At 38.3% G+C, this 17,078-nt stretch overlaps 1 protein-coding gene and 2 gene segments (V, D, J or C); all 3 read left to right on the top strand.

The window, feature by feature from the left end:
- LOC100709195 (uncharacterized) overlaps positions 1-17,078 on the top strand; it is a 1,346,887-nt gene that overhangs the window by 139,893 nt on the left and 1,189,916 nt on the right. The window lies entirely within an intron of this gene.
- On the top strand, positions 14,218-14,646 carry LOC112846689 (immunoglobulin heavy variable 3-74-like). The segment is given in 2 exon segments: positions 14,218-14,258; positions 14,339-14,646. Coding segments are annotated over 2 exon segments (348 nt in total).
- Positions 15,136-15,936, top strand: LOC109201780 (Ig heavy chain V region 914-like). The segment is given in 2 exon segments: positions 15,136-15,201; positions 15,288-15,936. Coding segments are annotated over 2 exon segments (357 nt in total).

Here is a 17,078-nt window from a genome sequence, read left to right on the forward strand (position 1 = left end):
AACAAGTTCACCATCAACTTAGACACTTCAAGCAAGACAGTGACTCTAAATGGACAAAATATGCAGGCTGAAGACACTGCTGTGTATTACTGTGCCAGAGAGTCACAGTAGCAGAAACCATCAGCAGGCCTGAACAAAAACTCTTCAATGTCTGATTAGTTGTAACATGAAGCCACCACTAGAGGAGCCCTTACACCATTTATGGTTTTAGGTGTGGTTAAATAAGAAAAGGCTTGTATACTTTCTATAACAATGAAAAAAGAAAAGAAAAGAAAATTAAAATAAAAAAAAAATAAAGAAAATATGAAAATACAATAATTTTACTCAAAGACATAAAAAAATTTCTGATATATGCTACACCCATAACTTAACTTGATAAGCCTAAGTTTAATCAAACTCGCTTGTGCCCAACATAAAGACATAACATAAACAACTATAATGCAAGTCTTTAATGAAATGTCTTCAAATTAGAACTTTAGATTTAGTTTGGTTGTTATAACTTCAATGAAGTTTGAGTTTATAAAGATTCATAGATGTCACTGAAAGAAAAAAGTGTGCATGCTTCAAAGCCTCTTATTCTATATTATTAGACTTTACGAAATTAACAAACTAAAAAGTGTGCTGCTTAATATTCGCAGTGTAAGAGCACATATTCAAGTATTCAGAAATAATAGCAAATGTTTACAGTAGAAGAATAAGATGAACACATACGCAGACATGCTGCAGTTCATGAATTCCTGCAAAAAATGCAACATGATAAAAGTTATGAGTGCTACTGACAATTTTGCGTGAGCTAAGGTGTGGTTCTCTAACAGATGGAGGAACTGATACAAGGTTCACTTTTCCCTGATTAGATGTTTGTTTGTAGGTACTGTTAAATCCTAACTGAGTGTGAACCAGTGGTCAAAAGGCCTGAAGAATCCCAGAGACTGATGGGTATAAAGTGAGAGTTTGACAGTCATTACTGGAACCCTTGAATCAGACATGCTGCTGGAAAGGTAGTGCACTGCTACTCTGACTGAAATGAATGTTACTCTCAGCATTTACCATCTTCACAGACAGCAACTGATTCTGCTAAAGAATAATTAAAGATTGAAATGTCTGTGAAGCACAGTAACTGAAGTATAAATTTATGTGTCTGCTGCCAGTAAAATAATTTTGTAAAGGTAGGTGGGAGGAAAGAGGGAGAAATACATATTGTAAATTCAGTCTCACTGTCTTGTTAATTGTTCATTTTAATCATTAGAAAATTCTGCACTGTAATCACATACAGTACATATGATTTACTGATAAATGTGATTTATACATTTTCCAACTTTTGCGTCTCACTTTGTGAAAAAGAGGTATGTTTTGTAGAGTAGGAGGAGCCAATGCAAAACTGATATGGCCAATGCCTTCAAATGTTCATCTGCAGAGTAAAAGTCACAGACTGCAGAGAGACCAACAATGACTTTTACAATGATCAGACCAAACTGTTTAGTTGTTTCTCTCATTCTGTTTTCTACCTTGGCTGGTAAGGATACATAAATCTGTTGGACAAACAAACATTTTTTTAATGAAAATGTGATCACAACAATGTGTTATTAATCTTTCTGTAGGTACTGAGGGTCAAACACTGACTGAGTCTGAATCCGTGGTTAAAAGGCCTGGAGACTCCCACAGACTGACCTGTACATACTCAGGATTCAGCAGTGATCTTTATGGTGCTTGGATCAGACAGGCTGCTGGAAAAAGACTGGAATGGATCGCTTATATCAACCCTAGCAGTAGCATCTACTACTCTCAGTCATTCAGCGGCAGATTTACCATCTCCAGAGACAACAGTAGAAAGCAGGTGTATCTGCAGATGAACAGCTTGACGACTGAGGATTCTGCTGTTTATTATTGTGCTCGACACACACAGTGACACAAGAGGAAGAAACTCTGTACAAAAACTCACCACATTACAATTATATTTAGACAAATTACCTGCAGTTAAATGTAATTGACCGACTGATATAAAGAACAAAAAATGGAAAATTCAATTTCTACTTGTATCCTAAGCAGATTTTATTTTGATGTACTTTGTTCGTCCTCACGGTAAAATGAACCATAATCATAAACTCTGATGCTTTACAAAAACTTGTCAAAACCCTAAAGTAGGAATAGATCAGCATTTAGAAAACACTAAACAAACAGACACACATGAAAGAAAGTATGTCAGAGTTTTCAGTTTCTGACTTTCTGGTTTCCAAAAACAAATTCTTCAACATAATGTACTTTTCTAAATGAGTATCAAGTAGGATTTTATCATAAAAGAAAAACATAAAAGAATTAAAAAAAATAAAATGTGTAAATCCTATGCCTACCTTAAAAAAAAGAGAGAGGAAAAAAAGAGTAAATTTCAAATTCTTTTCAATCTAGTCGCAGGGTGGGTAAATTGCATTGTACTAAGGAAAAGATTTGAGAGATTCCACAAAGGGTGTCCACTTGCGGATAAATTTTGCAGAACTACCTTCTGAGTGAGATCTTCTCCACCCTCTAGAATGTCCGGACAGTATTAAGCCATTGCAATGCAGATGGAGGCGTGGGAGATTTCCAAAGAAGTAAAATACAGCGTCTAGTGTGAGATTATCATATTATCTTATGCCATGTTATACCCCTAATTAAAGATTGTGAAATTATTATGTAGTTTTAGTTTGCATTATTCTCCTGAATTAGAAGAAGGTGATAACTATTACATTTGTTAAACTGATTTGTATGACATTAGACTGCTGATTTATTGTGAATGGATGATATTGTTTTATGATGCACTATACTGCTGAGTTAAGAAGAGTCAGGGCCTTTCTGTTCTGATTGCAGAAAAACAAGGAGCCGAGGTCATAACCTCGGCTCCTGTGAGAGGAAGAATGTGAATGTTTAGGTTTTTACGACTAGGTGGGGGCCACTAGAGGCTATAAGAACTTGAGTAACCCTCCACCAGTTGGAGATTTGCTGTGACCCTCTGCATGCATGTCTCCCCATCCGGATGGTTTATGCTCATAAAGTGTTGAATTGTATGGAAATAAATAATTGTTGATTGAGCATTTATACACTGAGTATTGTCCTTCCTTCAGCCCAAAGATTAAAAGAATTGGGAGATTTTAACAACTTGGTGCCGTGTGACCCGGATCTTTGGCGTGCTGAGGACGGGCAGATTTGGCCTGTGGTGAGATCGTGAGGCGAGGCGAGCAGAGGACCGGTCCAAACATAAAAAGGTAAGCACAACCTGTTGTATTATAAATACCAAATGTGCATATTGGGCTTTCCAAATTAATCTCTTTGCTGAGTTACACGTATTTTCACATTAAATTTGTCGGTGTCTGGTTTTCGGCGCGAGATACTAACAGAAGTTGAGGCTGAATTCCAGTGTCATAGGAACAGGCTCTAACAAGATACTAAAAACATTCTACATTGAGACTAGAGTTGCAGCCCACGTTACCTTCCACATTTAACTTTGTCTAAGACTGGCTTCTGTGGCAATAAGATAGTAGAAACTGTTTCGGAGATGTGGCCATAAGTTCAGTATAAGTGGAAGCTGGTTTGTGGTGCGGTTACGCTTTGGATTAGTTCTAAATTGAGCTCAGAAGGTGTGTGTTTCTGCTCGTGGGATGCGCTTTTGCGTGTTGGCATTGCATGAAATAAACATGGTGACAGTGACGGTTTATGTGTGAATTGGAGGACACTAGAGCAAAGACACATTTTAGGATCAAAGGTTGATGCCTAGTGGACCTGTGGAAATTGATTTTGTTCAAGGTGTGGCAACCCCCCTGTCTGTGGACGCACAGGCCGGTCCAGCAACGTCTGGTTAGCCGAGGTGGCGACTTGGGAACTGAGGACTCCCGCATAGCTACAGAATAACACTGATACCGCTGTGTAATCACGGGTTTACATTTATTCTGGACTAGAACAAGACACATTTTGAGATCAAAGGTTGAGTTCTAGATTAGTCAAAAAAAAAAAAAAAGGTTGAATTCCTCGTTTCAGGGGTTGAAATTGTGATTGCTTTGTGCCTGTCCCCTGACGAGTGTGTAAAATTAAAATAAGAGATAAAAGAGGACAATTTGGAGCCACATAGAGATAGACGGGCGTAATTGGGTGCAATACTCTGTGGTGTAAAAAAAAAAAAAAAAAGCAGGAAGAGGTGAGTAGTGGTGTGAAAATGTTGGGTTTTAAATCTGACGTAGAGAAAGGAGAAATAAAGGGAGAGTTGAGAATTATTGAGAAGCATAGAGAGGAATGTGTTGTGAGACTGGTGTGCAGTTGTTGCCTGCTTGTCCATTTAACAGTGATGAAAATTATATTAAATAGATCTCTTAGTGTGTTAATACAGGTGGCTATGGACCTGGACCAACCGCCCACCACAAGCACAGCGGCCAGAGCAAAATTATAGTAATGGGAACCACACCCAGCACGAATCAGCAGCTGTGGAAGAGACAGCAGCGAGGAGAGAATTAGAGGAGAAATTAAAAGAAGTTTTAACACATAAAATTGGGGCCAACGGACTTGTGGAGGTTGGGAAGGCGTCCGGAGCATCACAACAAAAGGTGAAACAAAAACACACACAAGCAGAGAAATGTGAGAGAAAGGCTCCTTTTAAGGTAACGCCTTGTTTGAGAAAAAAGTAAAAATAACCCGCCCACAAATGCACACACACGCAATGAAAAAACAGCTTACATTCATGAACACGTGAAGATTTTCCAGCAAGGTTAAAGCAGCGAAAAATTAACATACACCTGTTGTTAAATGATGAATTTTATCTATTACTAACAAATAAACTCTCTGGGTTGCAGGACAACAACTTAACTTCAAAAAGAAAGAGACTGGTATGACCAACCAGCGATGAAACAACAAATTTAGTGGTTAAGTGATTACTCAAGGAAGGAAAATTCATTTTTTGTGCTTTTAAACATGATCTTAAGAATTTAAACACGTACCTGTGTTGTCCTGTCAACTTGGTGGGTTATGAGTGATTATATCGTGAGAAAAAACGGAAAAAAGGGGGAGAGAAAGCTGACACAGGGCCTGGCCCGGTGTTTCTCCCCTCTCTGAATAACACAGCCAATACAACATCATTTTCCTGTTCGTCTGTTTTTGTTTTGAAAACAATGTCTGTGCGTGATGTCTGTGTACGGCTGCTCATGGCCTTGATTGAATTGTTTGCTGTGCTTCACAAAGCCTGATGAGGAGCAGTGGTACAGAGTGAAAATGATGAACTAATGGTGTGAGTTTTATTTCGGAGCACCGCATTTTTTGTGATTGAGATTTAATTAAAGGAGGAACAAAAGGTGCTACAGTACCTGAGGTTCTCATTCCCATACAATATTGTCTCAGCAGGAAGCAAAACCTTCCTGTGAATCTTTGGCTGAGGTTTGGGTTTTGCTTAGCATTAGGGTGATTTTATCAGTGAGGTTTGGATTGTTTTCTTTCTCTAAGAGAGAGAGAGACGGTCTTATGATTGGACATGTCTGCAACGGGCCCTAGTATGTGTTATTTTATTAGTATTTTATTGGTTACGTTTGTTTTTGCTTTTGTTGCAGTGCACTGAGATACAATACAATACAATACAATTTTATTTATATAGTACATTTAAAAACCACAGGCATGCCAAAGTGCTTCACAGAATGAGTTAAGAGCAATAATAAATACAAATATAAAGCATAAAATACAAAATACACATAAAATATACTAACAGGCAGGTGACATAACTAACCAATAATACACCAGGCATAGTAGACACAACCCGAAAGGCTGAAGGTTAAAACATTATAATCATTAACAAGTAATAAAAATAAGTTCCAAATACACTAAGGATGTGGGCTCTAAGAGCTGGGGAAGGCAAGGCTAAACAGATAAGTTTTTAATCGAGATTTAAAAGATTGAATTGAATCAGACGCCCGAATAGCTAGGGGGAGGTTATTCCAGAGGTAGGGTGCGACAGCGGCGAATGCGCGGCCACCTCTGGTCTTGAGCCGAGATCTCGGTTGCACCAGGAGCATTTGGCCTGCTGATCTAAGCGCTCTCCCAGGGATATAAAAACTGAGGAGATCCGTAAGATAGCTGGGCGCGGTGTTGTTTATGATTTTAAAAGTGAGCAATAAAATTTTAAAATCAATACGAAATTTAATAGGGAGCCAGTGCAGGTCGGAAAGAACTGGAGTAATAGACTCAAACCTGCCAGTTCCAGTTAAGAGACGCGCAGCCGCATTTTGAACAAGCTGCAGTTTATGAATAAGGGCAGAATGGAGACCAGTATAAAGGGAATTACAATAATCTAACCTCGATGTAACAAAGGCATGGATAAGTTTCTCCAGGTCCTTACGTGGTATGTAGGGCTTGGCCTTAGAGATTAGACGTAGTTGATTGAAACTCGATTTAACTACGGAGGACACATGTTTGTCCAACTTGAAGGAACTGTCCAAGACAACACCCAGGTCCCTCACAGTGTCAGAAAGGGAGTCAGCAAAGGGCCCAAAAATACCAGTTGATTCAGCCCGAGAGAAGGGACTATCAAAGATTACAATTTCAGTCTTCTTATCATTTAGAATAAGAGAATTGCTCAGTAACCAGTTTTTAACTTCATTCATACAATCAGAGAAGTGTTGCAATGACGACGTGACATCCTCAGCTAGTTCAAAATAGATTTGAATGTCATCCGCATAAAAGTGAAAAGAGAAATTGTATTTATCAAAGATTCGGCCCAAGGGTAACAAATATAAAGAGAACAGCATGGGACCCAGCACAGACCCCTGGGGGACACCAGAGGTAACAGGGGCAATGGAGGAGGCATAGGTACCCATGGTGACAGAAAAAGACCTTTCTGAGAGATAGGATTTAAACCAGCTAAGGGCACTGCCTGTGATTCCCACCAGATGCTCAAGCCTCATTAAAAGGACATTATGGTCCACCAAATCAAAAGCAGAGGACAAATCAAGCAAAATTAACACCACAGGGCGCCCTGAATCAGCAATTGAGAGAAGATCATCCAGATAAGAGCATCTGGGAGGTGTGATCCACCGGTGGTGATATTTTGTGAGTTCATGATTTAACAATCAGCTCTTTAAACCAGGCCTGAGAGATTGAAATTTAGAGCGCTATGAAATATTCTTACTGAAAACAGTCGCAAAGTGTTTTTCTCCATGATTATAATGGGCTTGGGAGAAATTCATTTATGTGGGACACTGATCACATGAGAAGTCCTGAGTCTAAAAGGATTGCAGCGACTCAATCCAGTTCAAAAAACAAAGAATTGTTTTCCTTTAAAATGATGACGTCATCGTGCTGGTGATGGATACTCGAATAGATTGCGCTTGAGACTCCATTATCAGCAATATCTGGTATGAATGTGTGTGAATGAATGCTGCAACTGGACTGGGATGGACTGACGACTAAAAGTTTTAACTGACTTGATACTGAGATAGGATTAGTAAATGTCCACAAACAATTCACCCAGTCTGTAAGAGAAGGGTGGATGTTTTGTCTTGCTTAGTTTTGTTTTGTTTTTGCAGGAGCAGGAGGATAAGAGCAGAGGGGGAGACTGTAGCTTCACATGAGTGTGTGGAACTGCAGACTTAACCCTTTGGTTGCTAATTTTGAGTTACTGATGTTTGCATTAAGAAAATTGTGTTTTATTAGCTGTGTTTCGATTAAGGGTATCACATTATATTGCTGGGAATGTCAAATGCTACAGTGGAGAAAACGTTTGATTTCACTCATGACTGGAATATTGTTCTATTAACCATAGCGGGCCACTGTAAAAGCCAATTAACTTAAAGAGGGAAAAAAGCCAAAACTTTAACAATATCTATGAATAACAGGGGAATGGTAGTCTTGTCACATTCAAAATAGAGATATGTAATAACAAACACTGGTCCACGTGATTCAGGTTCTCCCATTGAAATAGTCAATAATTTAAAAAACAGAATATAACCGACAGGGACATGTGACAGGATGTGGTACTGCAAAAGAACAAGAGCAAGCTAAAGAAAGAAAAACCTATTGTGTTTAGTTAAAATGTACCATTACACTCAGAGGATCAATATGAAATCAAAACATATGCCAATTTTGTGTGGAGCACATGACTGATAACTGTTCTGTCCTGAGTTTTTGTTTCCTATAGCACCCGCTTGACCACACCAACAGTTTTTCGCCACCAAAGGAGTAATTGCAAATATTCAAGGGAGGAATATCACCAAAAGTGGGAAAGGTAAGCCCCGATGGGGGTGATAATACCATAAATTTCACTTATGGTCAAATTCTTAGAATTTGACACCAAACATAGAATTCTCCAAAACTTAGAGACAGAAAGGAGTTCTGGTTAAACATAATTTGGCAAACCACGTAAGGATGGAGGTTTGAATCTATAATATTTTGAAACAACACTCAGCAAAATGTTGACCATGTTGACTCTGTTTACACTAGTGTGCATAGGTTGGCTAATCTGACCAGGGAATGCAATAAACAGGATTGTCAGAACAGTCGACGTTAAAGTCACTTTTGACAGTCCAGACTGGGATGGCGTTGGACATCCTCAGGGTGGAAAAGGGTTGGTGTGACCAAGGTGTGGTTTGGCTTGTTGTATGTATATTTCAAAATGATACAGCTCTGGATGGACCAGTTGCCAGGGCATGGAAGGATGACAGACTTTATTAGATGAGGAGAAGGAATTTTCTGGGATTGAAGATCCTCTGGGTAAGTGGTTGACTAAAGCATGCATAAAGTAAAGAAAATAAAAATAAAAATCATTATGTTATCGATTGGTAGTAGATTGATAATTGGCCATATTTACAGCTGTATTGACTTGTTGTGGATGCAGTCCCTTTCATGTTTAAGCACTCTAATTGACAGATTGAAAATAGTGACATCAAGGGAATGATATGCAGTGGCACACTATCAAATGCCAGTGACGGTTGGACTCAGTGATGAATCAGGTGAGCTGGATTGATGGCTGAATCAAGACATAAATTCCTCTGCTGTGGTCAGTGAGGGGAAAACAGTGGGTAAAAAGGGAGTTACAAATGTGTAGTTCATATTAACACACAGGTTTTGTTTCTAGGCAGTTCTGCAGATGCAGGCTCTGGGCGGAGCCAGGAGTTTAACAGACTTGACATAATAACTAAACTGATTTCATTCCCCAACACAGGATGGCAGCGCTGGAGCAACAATACTGGAGAGGAGAATTTCCGATACTTTCTGAGATATAAGGTCACTAACCTTTTTCTTTTAATTTTCTAGCTCCGATGAATTGACACATGGGAGTGTGTCAAAAAGGGGGAAGTTGAGTTTTAACATCAAACAATGGTTTTATGAACATGTTATGACTTTATTTGTGTGTTTAATAATTTAGGGATGGTAAAACTTAAGCTTATAATGTGTTAGAATTAAAAATGGTTCATTTGTTTTTGATTTCTTTTACTAAACTAAGCGGTTATGATCATTTTCATACAGACATTGCAAATGTGCTCATAATGAGTTGGCACTCAGTCTTTTGAAGGTCATAAGCTTCGTTCGGCGTGATGTCCAGACTGATATATTGCAGGAAATGGCTTTGAGTGCAGAGGATGCAAACACGCTTACACACACATAGATTATGATTAGAACAAGTCCCCGGGTCAGAGAGTCCTGAACCTGATATGCTAAACCAAACCAAATTTGCATCACTGGAAGAACAATGGACAATAACATTAGATTATCAAGGCTAGGGAGAGAGGTGTTTTGGTTTTCTGCCTTACAGAGAAAGGAACAGACACCACACGAGGTCACGGAGATATGAGGATCCTTGCAGCAGACGTAGATGTAGAGACTGCCGAGACAGCAACTGGGATGAAGTGTCATGGCGTTTGAGCTCCGACTAGTCACCTCAGGAGGATGGATCCCATAAACACAGCAAGAACCATGAAGGGTTGGCGAAAAACTAGGAACACCAGACCAACGAGGTTCGAGAGGCTCTCGGTAAAAAGGGGGACACGGCTGTGACCCCAGAATTCACAGATCGTTGTTTGAAATAGGGGCAGAATAATCCCCTGATCTGTGCAACGACTGAAGGGTGGTCTAACCCCTGAGGTCGAAGAAAGAAGAGCAGAGAATCACCCGACTGGAAGACACTGATAGCTGTTTCTGCTGTTTATTATTGTGCTCGAGAGTCACAGTGACACAAGAGGAAGAAACTCTGTACAAAAACTGATCAGACTCAAAGGCAAACACTGCTTGATTGCTGCTCAAATTACAGAAAATACATTTAACTCAATCCTCACACTCAGAAAAACAACATTTGCTGGTTTTGTGAAGCATTTGTGTTGTAAAGTTTAGTGTGACACTACTACTCGTCTTCAGATCCGGCAAAAGCGAGAGAGGAAAACACACTACCTGTCGTCCATCTCATCATTTATCGGTTTTTTTCCAGGGTAGTAAGGAAAAAGGCCACACATGTGGTCCACATAATTTACATACCAAGTAAGGGTAAAACCCGACCAGCAGTTTATTTTGCTGAGATCTGTATTTGTTTGTTTTGCTCATTGAAACGTGTTACGATTGAGAGAGTAGGAGCTAGGAGCTTAGCTCACCGCATGCTGGAGTAGCCGTCGGCTTTGTTGTTTTCTAAACTTAAGGCACCCTCTTGTAACAAAATTAAACCATGGCTCCTGTATATTTGCGTTAATGTGTTTGCAGAGACAGTTTGATGTGTTGTCACTGTTATTGTCTAAAGTTAGTGTAATAACCAGTGTAGGGACTAACGCGTTATTAAGAAACGCGTTACAGTAACTACGTTATTATTGTGGTAACGAGCACGGTAACTAGTTATTATGCCAAAATCAGGAACGCGTTAATTGTTACTCGGATTTAGATAGGGTCGTTATTTTCGTCGTTACTTCGTGTGGTGGCTATCGCGGAGCTTCCTTAGATTCAGTAACATTAGCAAGTGGTAGGAGGCCAGCAGGTGGATGCGGAGAGACCCAAGGCGGCTGCCAGTCAGGTGAACTGAACTTCAGGTAAGAAGTTATGACCTGCAGTCTATCTGAGTCAGATATAAACCAAGTTTAGGTGGAATTTATTTTCGTTATGCTGACTTTTTCGTACTGTGTACTAGCTAGCATGACGGCGTTTCTATACAGCTGGGTGGGTGCTATGTTACTGATGTTGAACTTTATTTTATTCATACGGTTAATTATTAGAGTTGCCAACCGTCCTGTAAAAAACAGAATCGTCTCGTATTCAGAGAAAATATTACGCCTTTCGTATTGAGGTGAAAAGAAATGCAGTTTGTCCCGTACTTCAGCTAGGATGGAAAAAGACACAAAGCTGGAGTTATTCTGTGTCTTTGTTGCACAGCTGCCTCTTCTTCTCTCATTCTCTCCCCCTCCCTCTCCTGTTGCTACTTCAATCATGAAACTGATCAAAGATCAGCTGATCGGCTTTTCTCTCTTGTTTGTTTATCGCCCGCTTTGCACCAGAAAGAAGAAACCAGCGGATGTCGCGCTAAACAACAGCAGCACGTTTAAGCTTGATCAGCTGTTGTTATAATTTATTTAATATTAATTTCTAGTATCAGCTGATGTTTGCTGGAGCCACAGCTGTAAAAGCTGCTGGTCATGATATCAGTTTGGATATGTGGTGAGAGGGAAACATGCAGATGAAACCAGGAGATGTCCTTACTGAATCATCAGAGCTGAACAGGTGATGGAGAAACAGGTTTACCTTTTAGGTCACATGAATGAGTTGAAGGGAAGTTATGAACTGTTTCTGAGAGACAAGTAACACCAGGATCCTTTTCTACATAGCTGACAGCTGGTAACTGTGCAGGGGCGGCTCTAGTAGTGGTCTCTAGTCAAAATGCCCGGGCCGATTTTTTTGTCCCACTCCAGCCCTGGGCACGACACGCAGTGAATTAATCTGAGAAGGTGAATTAAAAAATAAATGACCAGGCCAGTGGTGCACATCACAAATTAGCTCGCATAGACACATTAGTTGTGCTGCTTCTTAATAACAGTATTTTAGCTAACAACCCCAACTACCAGATTCAACTTGTCCTTTGTCTTTTTTTTTAAGCCTTGTACTGATTTCTTTATTACTGTAAATCAGTACTATCTTATTTATTCACTATTGTTTTTTTGTTTTTTTTTCATTTATTTCCCAAGCACTTTTGTGTGTCATTTTTTTCCATGACCAGTTCTTTTCCATAACTGATGCCCTCTCCCATTTTTTGTTTGTGCGTTCTTTTTCCTCTGTCTCATATATTTTACAGTTGTTTACTTGACAATATACAGTCCCAATTAAAAGTTTAAGACCACTTGAAAAATGGCAAAAAATTTTTTATTTTTTTTGATTGAATCTTAACAAGGTTCCAAGTCAAGCTTCAACGTGGAACAAGAAGAAATGTGAGTGAGACAAAACATTTTTTGAGCATGCAATTTATTGAAAACAGCGTTTAAACTGAAACAGCTGTTTTACAGCTGATCAAAAGTTTAAGACCTAAGAGCTACTCATCACTGAGTTCTTGTTTGGAACTTTTTTGGCGGGGAGGTTTACTGGTTTTTTTAGAGGTGTGGTCTTAAACTTTTGATCAGCTGTAAATTTTCTATTGTATATTTCAATAAAAGATACAGTAAATGGAACAGGGTATTGTTTGAATTAAAGACTATACTGATTCTGCCATGGATGGTAGTTTTTATTCTGTAAGTAAAATTTAAAAAAAATATTGAACAATGAATGAATGAACAAAATGTGTGCAGGAATCAATTTTTTTATATTGTAAGAAATAAACACTGACCAGGTCTATGCTAGCTTTATTTTTGCTGTTAGAAGTCACTGCAAAACTCCCAAACTAGGTAACAGTAAGAGGCAGTTTTCTTGTTTGACAGGTACCTATAACTCTGACAGAATCTTTACCAGTGGTTTGAAAAGCCAGAGAATCCCACAGACTGATGTGCACATCTCTGTATTAAAATTCAGCATTTACTGGATGATCTGGGTCAGATATCCTGTTAGAAAAGACTCGAGTGGGGTGTTTAAACTAGCAGTAGTGGTCACACCACTCACTACTCTCAGTCAGATGAAGGCAGTTTTCCCATCTCCAGAGAAACAACAGACGTGCAGATAAACAGTCTAAAGAATGACTGACTGAAGCTGTTTGTGCAAAATCTTAGAGTCATCCTCTCTATATGCCAGACATTTAACAGCTGTTATATTTAATTTTACTTTTAAAATAATTTTAATATATAAAAGAATGTCAATTTTAATAGTGTTTTACTATATCTGACATGTTAATTTATTATATTTTATGTTTTTCATTACAAATGTATTGTTCCAGTAAATATTATTTAGTTTGAATTAAGTAAAACAGAGCCATCTTTCATTTATGGAATACAGTAATCAAATATCCATCTACATGTTCAGAATCTGAAGAATTCTAAAGTTAGTATTTACTACATCAATTTGTTTGTCACATTTTGAATTTATTTGTTCATAATATGCTAAAAACAGTAAAATCAGAATAATGTTGGTGATAAAATCATAACCAGTACTCGGTGATATTTGGTTGTGAATAGTTTTTGATGTTCACAACGAACATGTGGATTTAAAATGTGCAGAAATGATAACTGTTTAAAAATCACTCATAATCACTGTGACGTTCATGTTATTTTTTATTTATATTTATTACTTCATTTTATTTATTTATTTTATAAAGACTCTGGTGATAATAAAAAAGAAGTTTGTTGAAAGTACTTTTGGGTATCTACCACTGGTTCATCCCAGCAAACCAAAGCATTAGTAAATAGTTATGAGGTTTTAAGATTTTTTAAATAATAGCAAAACATGTAAAATTTATATTATTTTTAATGACCTGATTATCTAAAAAAAACAACAACAGAAAAAACGTATTTTAATGTATTGATCCATTAATCATAATATAAAATCCTCAATACTATATTGTTTTCAGATATATTAAATGTGATGAAACAAACAGTTGTTTCACTGCTGTTACACTAAGTGAGTTGTGATTTTTTTTTTTTTTTTTTTTTTTTTTTACGTATGTAGGTCTAAGTAGGTCCATAATAGACACAACTCACTGATTGCTTCCAGTTAGACCAGCTATGATGTGTATGATCATATGCAAACTCATAGGCTTTCTCTGTTACTGGGTTATAAAAACTTTACATCAGATTGTGAAGCAGAGTTCACAACACAACAGACACCAAACAATATGTTGTCTGTAGCTCTGCTAGTGTTCTTAGCTGCTGGATGTGAGTCTCTGTAGATTTGTTATATCCAGCATTTCTTCTTTGTGTTGTAATTTACAACAACACATGTCTTTTTTCAACAGGTGTCAAGTGTGAACAGCTGACACAGCCAGACTCTTTGAGTGTGCTTTCAGGTCACCCTCTGACCATCACCTGTAAGCTGTCTTATTCCGTGCGCAGCTATTGGACTCACTGGAATAGACAGGCTCCAGGAAAAGGACTGGAGTGGATTGGAAGAGCAGCTTCTGGAAGCACGCCTCACTACAGCCCTTTACTCAGAAACAAGTTCAGCATTTCCACCGACTCTTCCAGGAACACAGTGATTCTAACTGGACAGAATGTGCAACCTGAAGACAGTGCTGTGTATTACTGTGCCAGAGACTCACAGTGACACAAAACACTAGTGGACTTGAACAAAAACCATTCAGTGTCTACACAGCTCTAACATTAACAAACCACAGGAGGAGCTCTTGGACCACTGATGCTTTCAAGTTGTCATCAGTGTTAAAGGAAGTAGCTGTATATATGGCAGTGATAAGATGCACTACAAACAATATTAAAAAACATGCTTCAGTTAAGATGAGCATAGTGCGTGATTTGACTGAAGACTTCAACCACCTTGAGACAAATATGTTTGAATGCACTTCTATGTAGAAATAACTACAATCATTCATTAATCCAGACATGACTGGAACATCTGTGTGGCTGGTTGATTTGTGCTCTCTGTACGGTAGCCACTACTTGTTAATAATCTAATTTAAAATAGGGGATCAAAAGAAAAAAAAGGATGAACACTATATCCTTTCTGTGGGGAGGAGTTAATGCAAAACTTGGATGGTTTTAAAGAATACTCTTGTGACTGAAGTGTGAATGACAGGAGTGAACTCACAGTTTAACATAATGGACATATCGGCCAGACTGCTGATTATCTTACTGTTCTGGGGAGGTATAGTTTCAGTCATTTTGACCTGAATTTCTTTTAATGATTTTCCAACTCACAGCAGGTGACAATTTTCTTGTTTGTTTTGACAGGTGTTGATGGTCAGACTCTGACAGAATCTGAACCAGTCATTAAAAGGCCTGGAGAGTCCCACAGACTGACCTGCACAGCCTCTGGATTCACATTTAGCAGCTATGATATGCACTGGGTCCGACAGGCTCCTGGGAAAGTACTGGAATGGGTTGCCGAAGTTAGTACTGGTAGTAGCAAATACTACTCTCAGTCAGTCCAAGGCCGGTTTACCATCTCCAGAGACAACAGCAAACAGCAGGTGTATCTGCAGATGAACAGCCTGAAGACTGAAGACTCTGCTGTTTATTATTGTGCTCGAGAGTCACAGTGACTGAAGTTCTTTGAGCAGCTGTACAAAATGCTTTATCCTGTCTACATGTATCTCATATGTTTGATATAGTATGGTTAAAGAAAATTATATATTTCAGTTTTTCTCATTTTCAGAATTCTTTTACAGAATAATACACAATAATTTCTTTGTCCCAATTTTTAGTGTACAAATTAGATATTTAAGAACATTCAACTTTGTAGACTGTTGTTGCATGAGTTATCTACTGAGGGGTGTATTTGTGTTACATCCTCTCCTTTTATAACCTGTAGAGTGACAAATTCCCAAAGACAAGAAGAGAGAGCAGCTAAATTGGGTCTTAATGGTACTCCAAACAGAGAAATGGTTAGGGCCGTGTTTTAAAACTCACACATGATTAAGAAAATAAACAACCTGTGGCATAAACTCTAATCACACTTGGCAATCTTTCTTCTGTAAAAAACTTCACATCAGATTTACAGAGGAGTTTAAATGGGATCAGACATTGACACTGGCTGCTAGAATTACACTAAAGTAAAAAGCAATAGTTAATAATTGACACTCCTTAAGAAATTTTGGAATTTTATGTTTGACGTCCTTTTGGTGTCTCTCTGTGCTGCTTTTCCTTGGAACTGACAAAACTGAACAATTCATTTGCACAGTGTGGTTTCAATATAGAAAACACAATGTCCATATTGATTATAATATAGCCCATATAGTGAGGAGGAGCCAATGCAAAATTCAGGTGTCTTTCACTTATACTTATCTGCCTGTCAAGAGAATGACAAGATCAGTGGACTCACAGTTTGATATGATGGATTTTAAGACAGGAGTGTTGCTTTTAACCCTCTGCTGGGCAGGTAGAAACTTTTTTTTGTTTTGTTTTGTTTTGTCTTCAAAAAGTAAGAGCTTCCATTAAAAGACTACTTTCTTTTTGATTTCACAGGTGTTTATGGTCAGACTCTGACTGAGTCTGAACCAGTGATTAAAGGGTCTGGAGAATCACACAGATTAACATGTACAGCATCTGGATTCACATTTAGTAGCTACTACATGGCCTGGGTCAGACAGGCTCCTGGAAAAGGACTGGAGTGGATCGCAAGCCATTATACCAGTGCTTACATCTATTATTCTCAGTCATTTCAAGGCCGGTTCACCATCTCCAGAGACAACAGCAAACAGCAGCTGTATCTTCAGATGAACGGTCTGAAGACTGAAGATTCTGCTGTTTATTTTTGTGCTCGAGAGCCACAGTGACTGAAGCAAGTTGAACACCTGTACAAAATCCTCCAGAATTTCGATAATCTTGTTTTCTTTTCTTTAAAGTATACTCTGACAGAGATAATAAACAACTGAATTTTTAAAAATGGCATCGTAAACAGCTTTACATTAACAAAAACTTTGTGCAAAAATACTGTTGCTGAAATAATTTCCCAGGTGAACAAATAACTAGATCCATATATATATATATATATATATATGTATATATATATAACATACGAAA

This window comes from Oreochromis niloticus, linkage group LG4 (assembly GCF_001858045.2).
Source record: "Oreochromis niloticus isolate F11D_XX linkage group LG4, O_niloticus_UMD_NMBU, whole genome shotgun sequence".
Taxonomy (NCBI): domain Eukaryota; kingdom Metazoa; phylum Chordata; class Actinopteri; order Cichliformes; family Cichlidae; genus Oreochromis; species Oreochromis niloticus.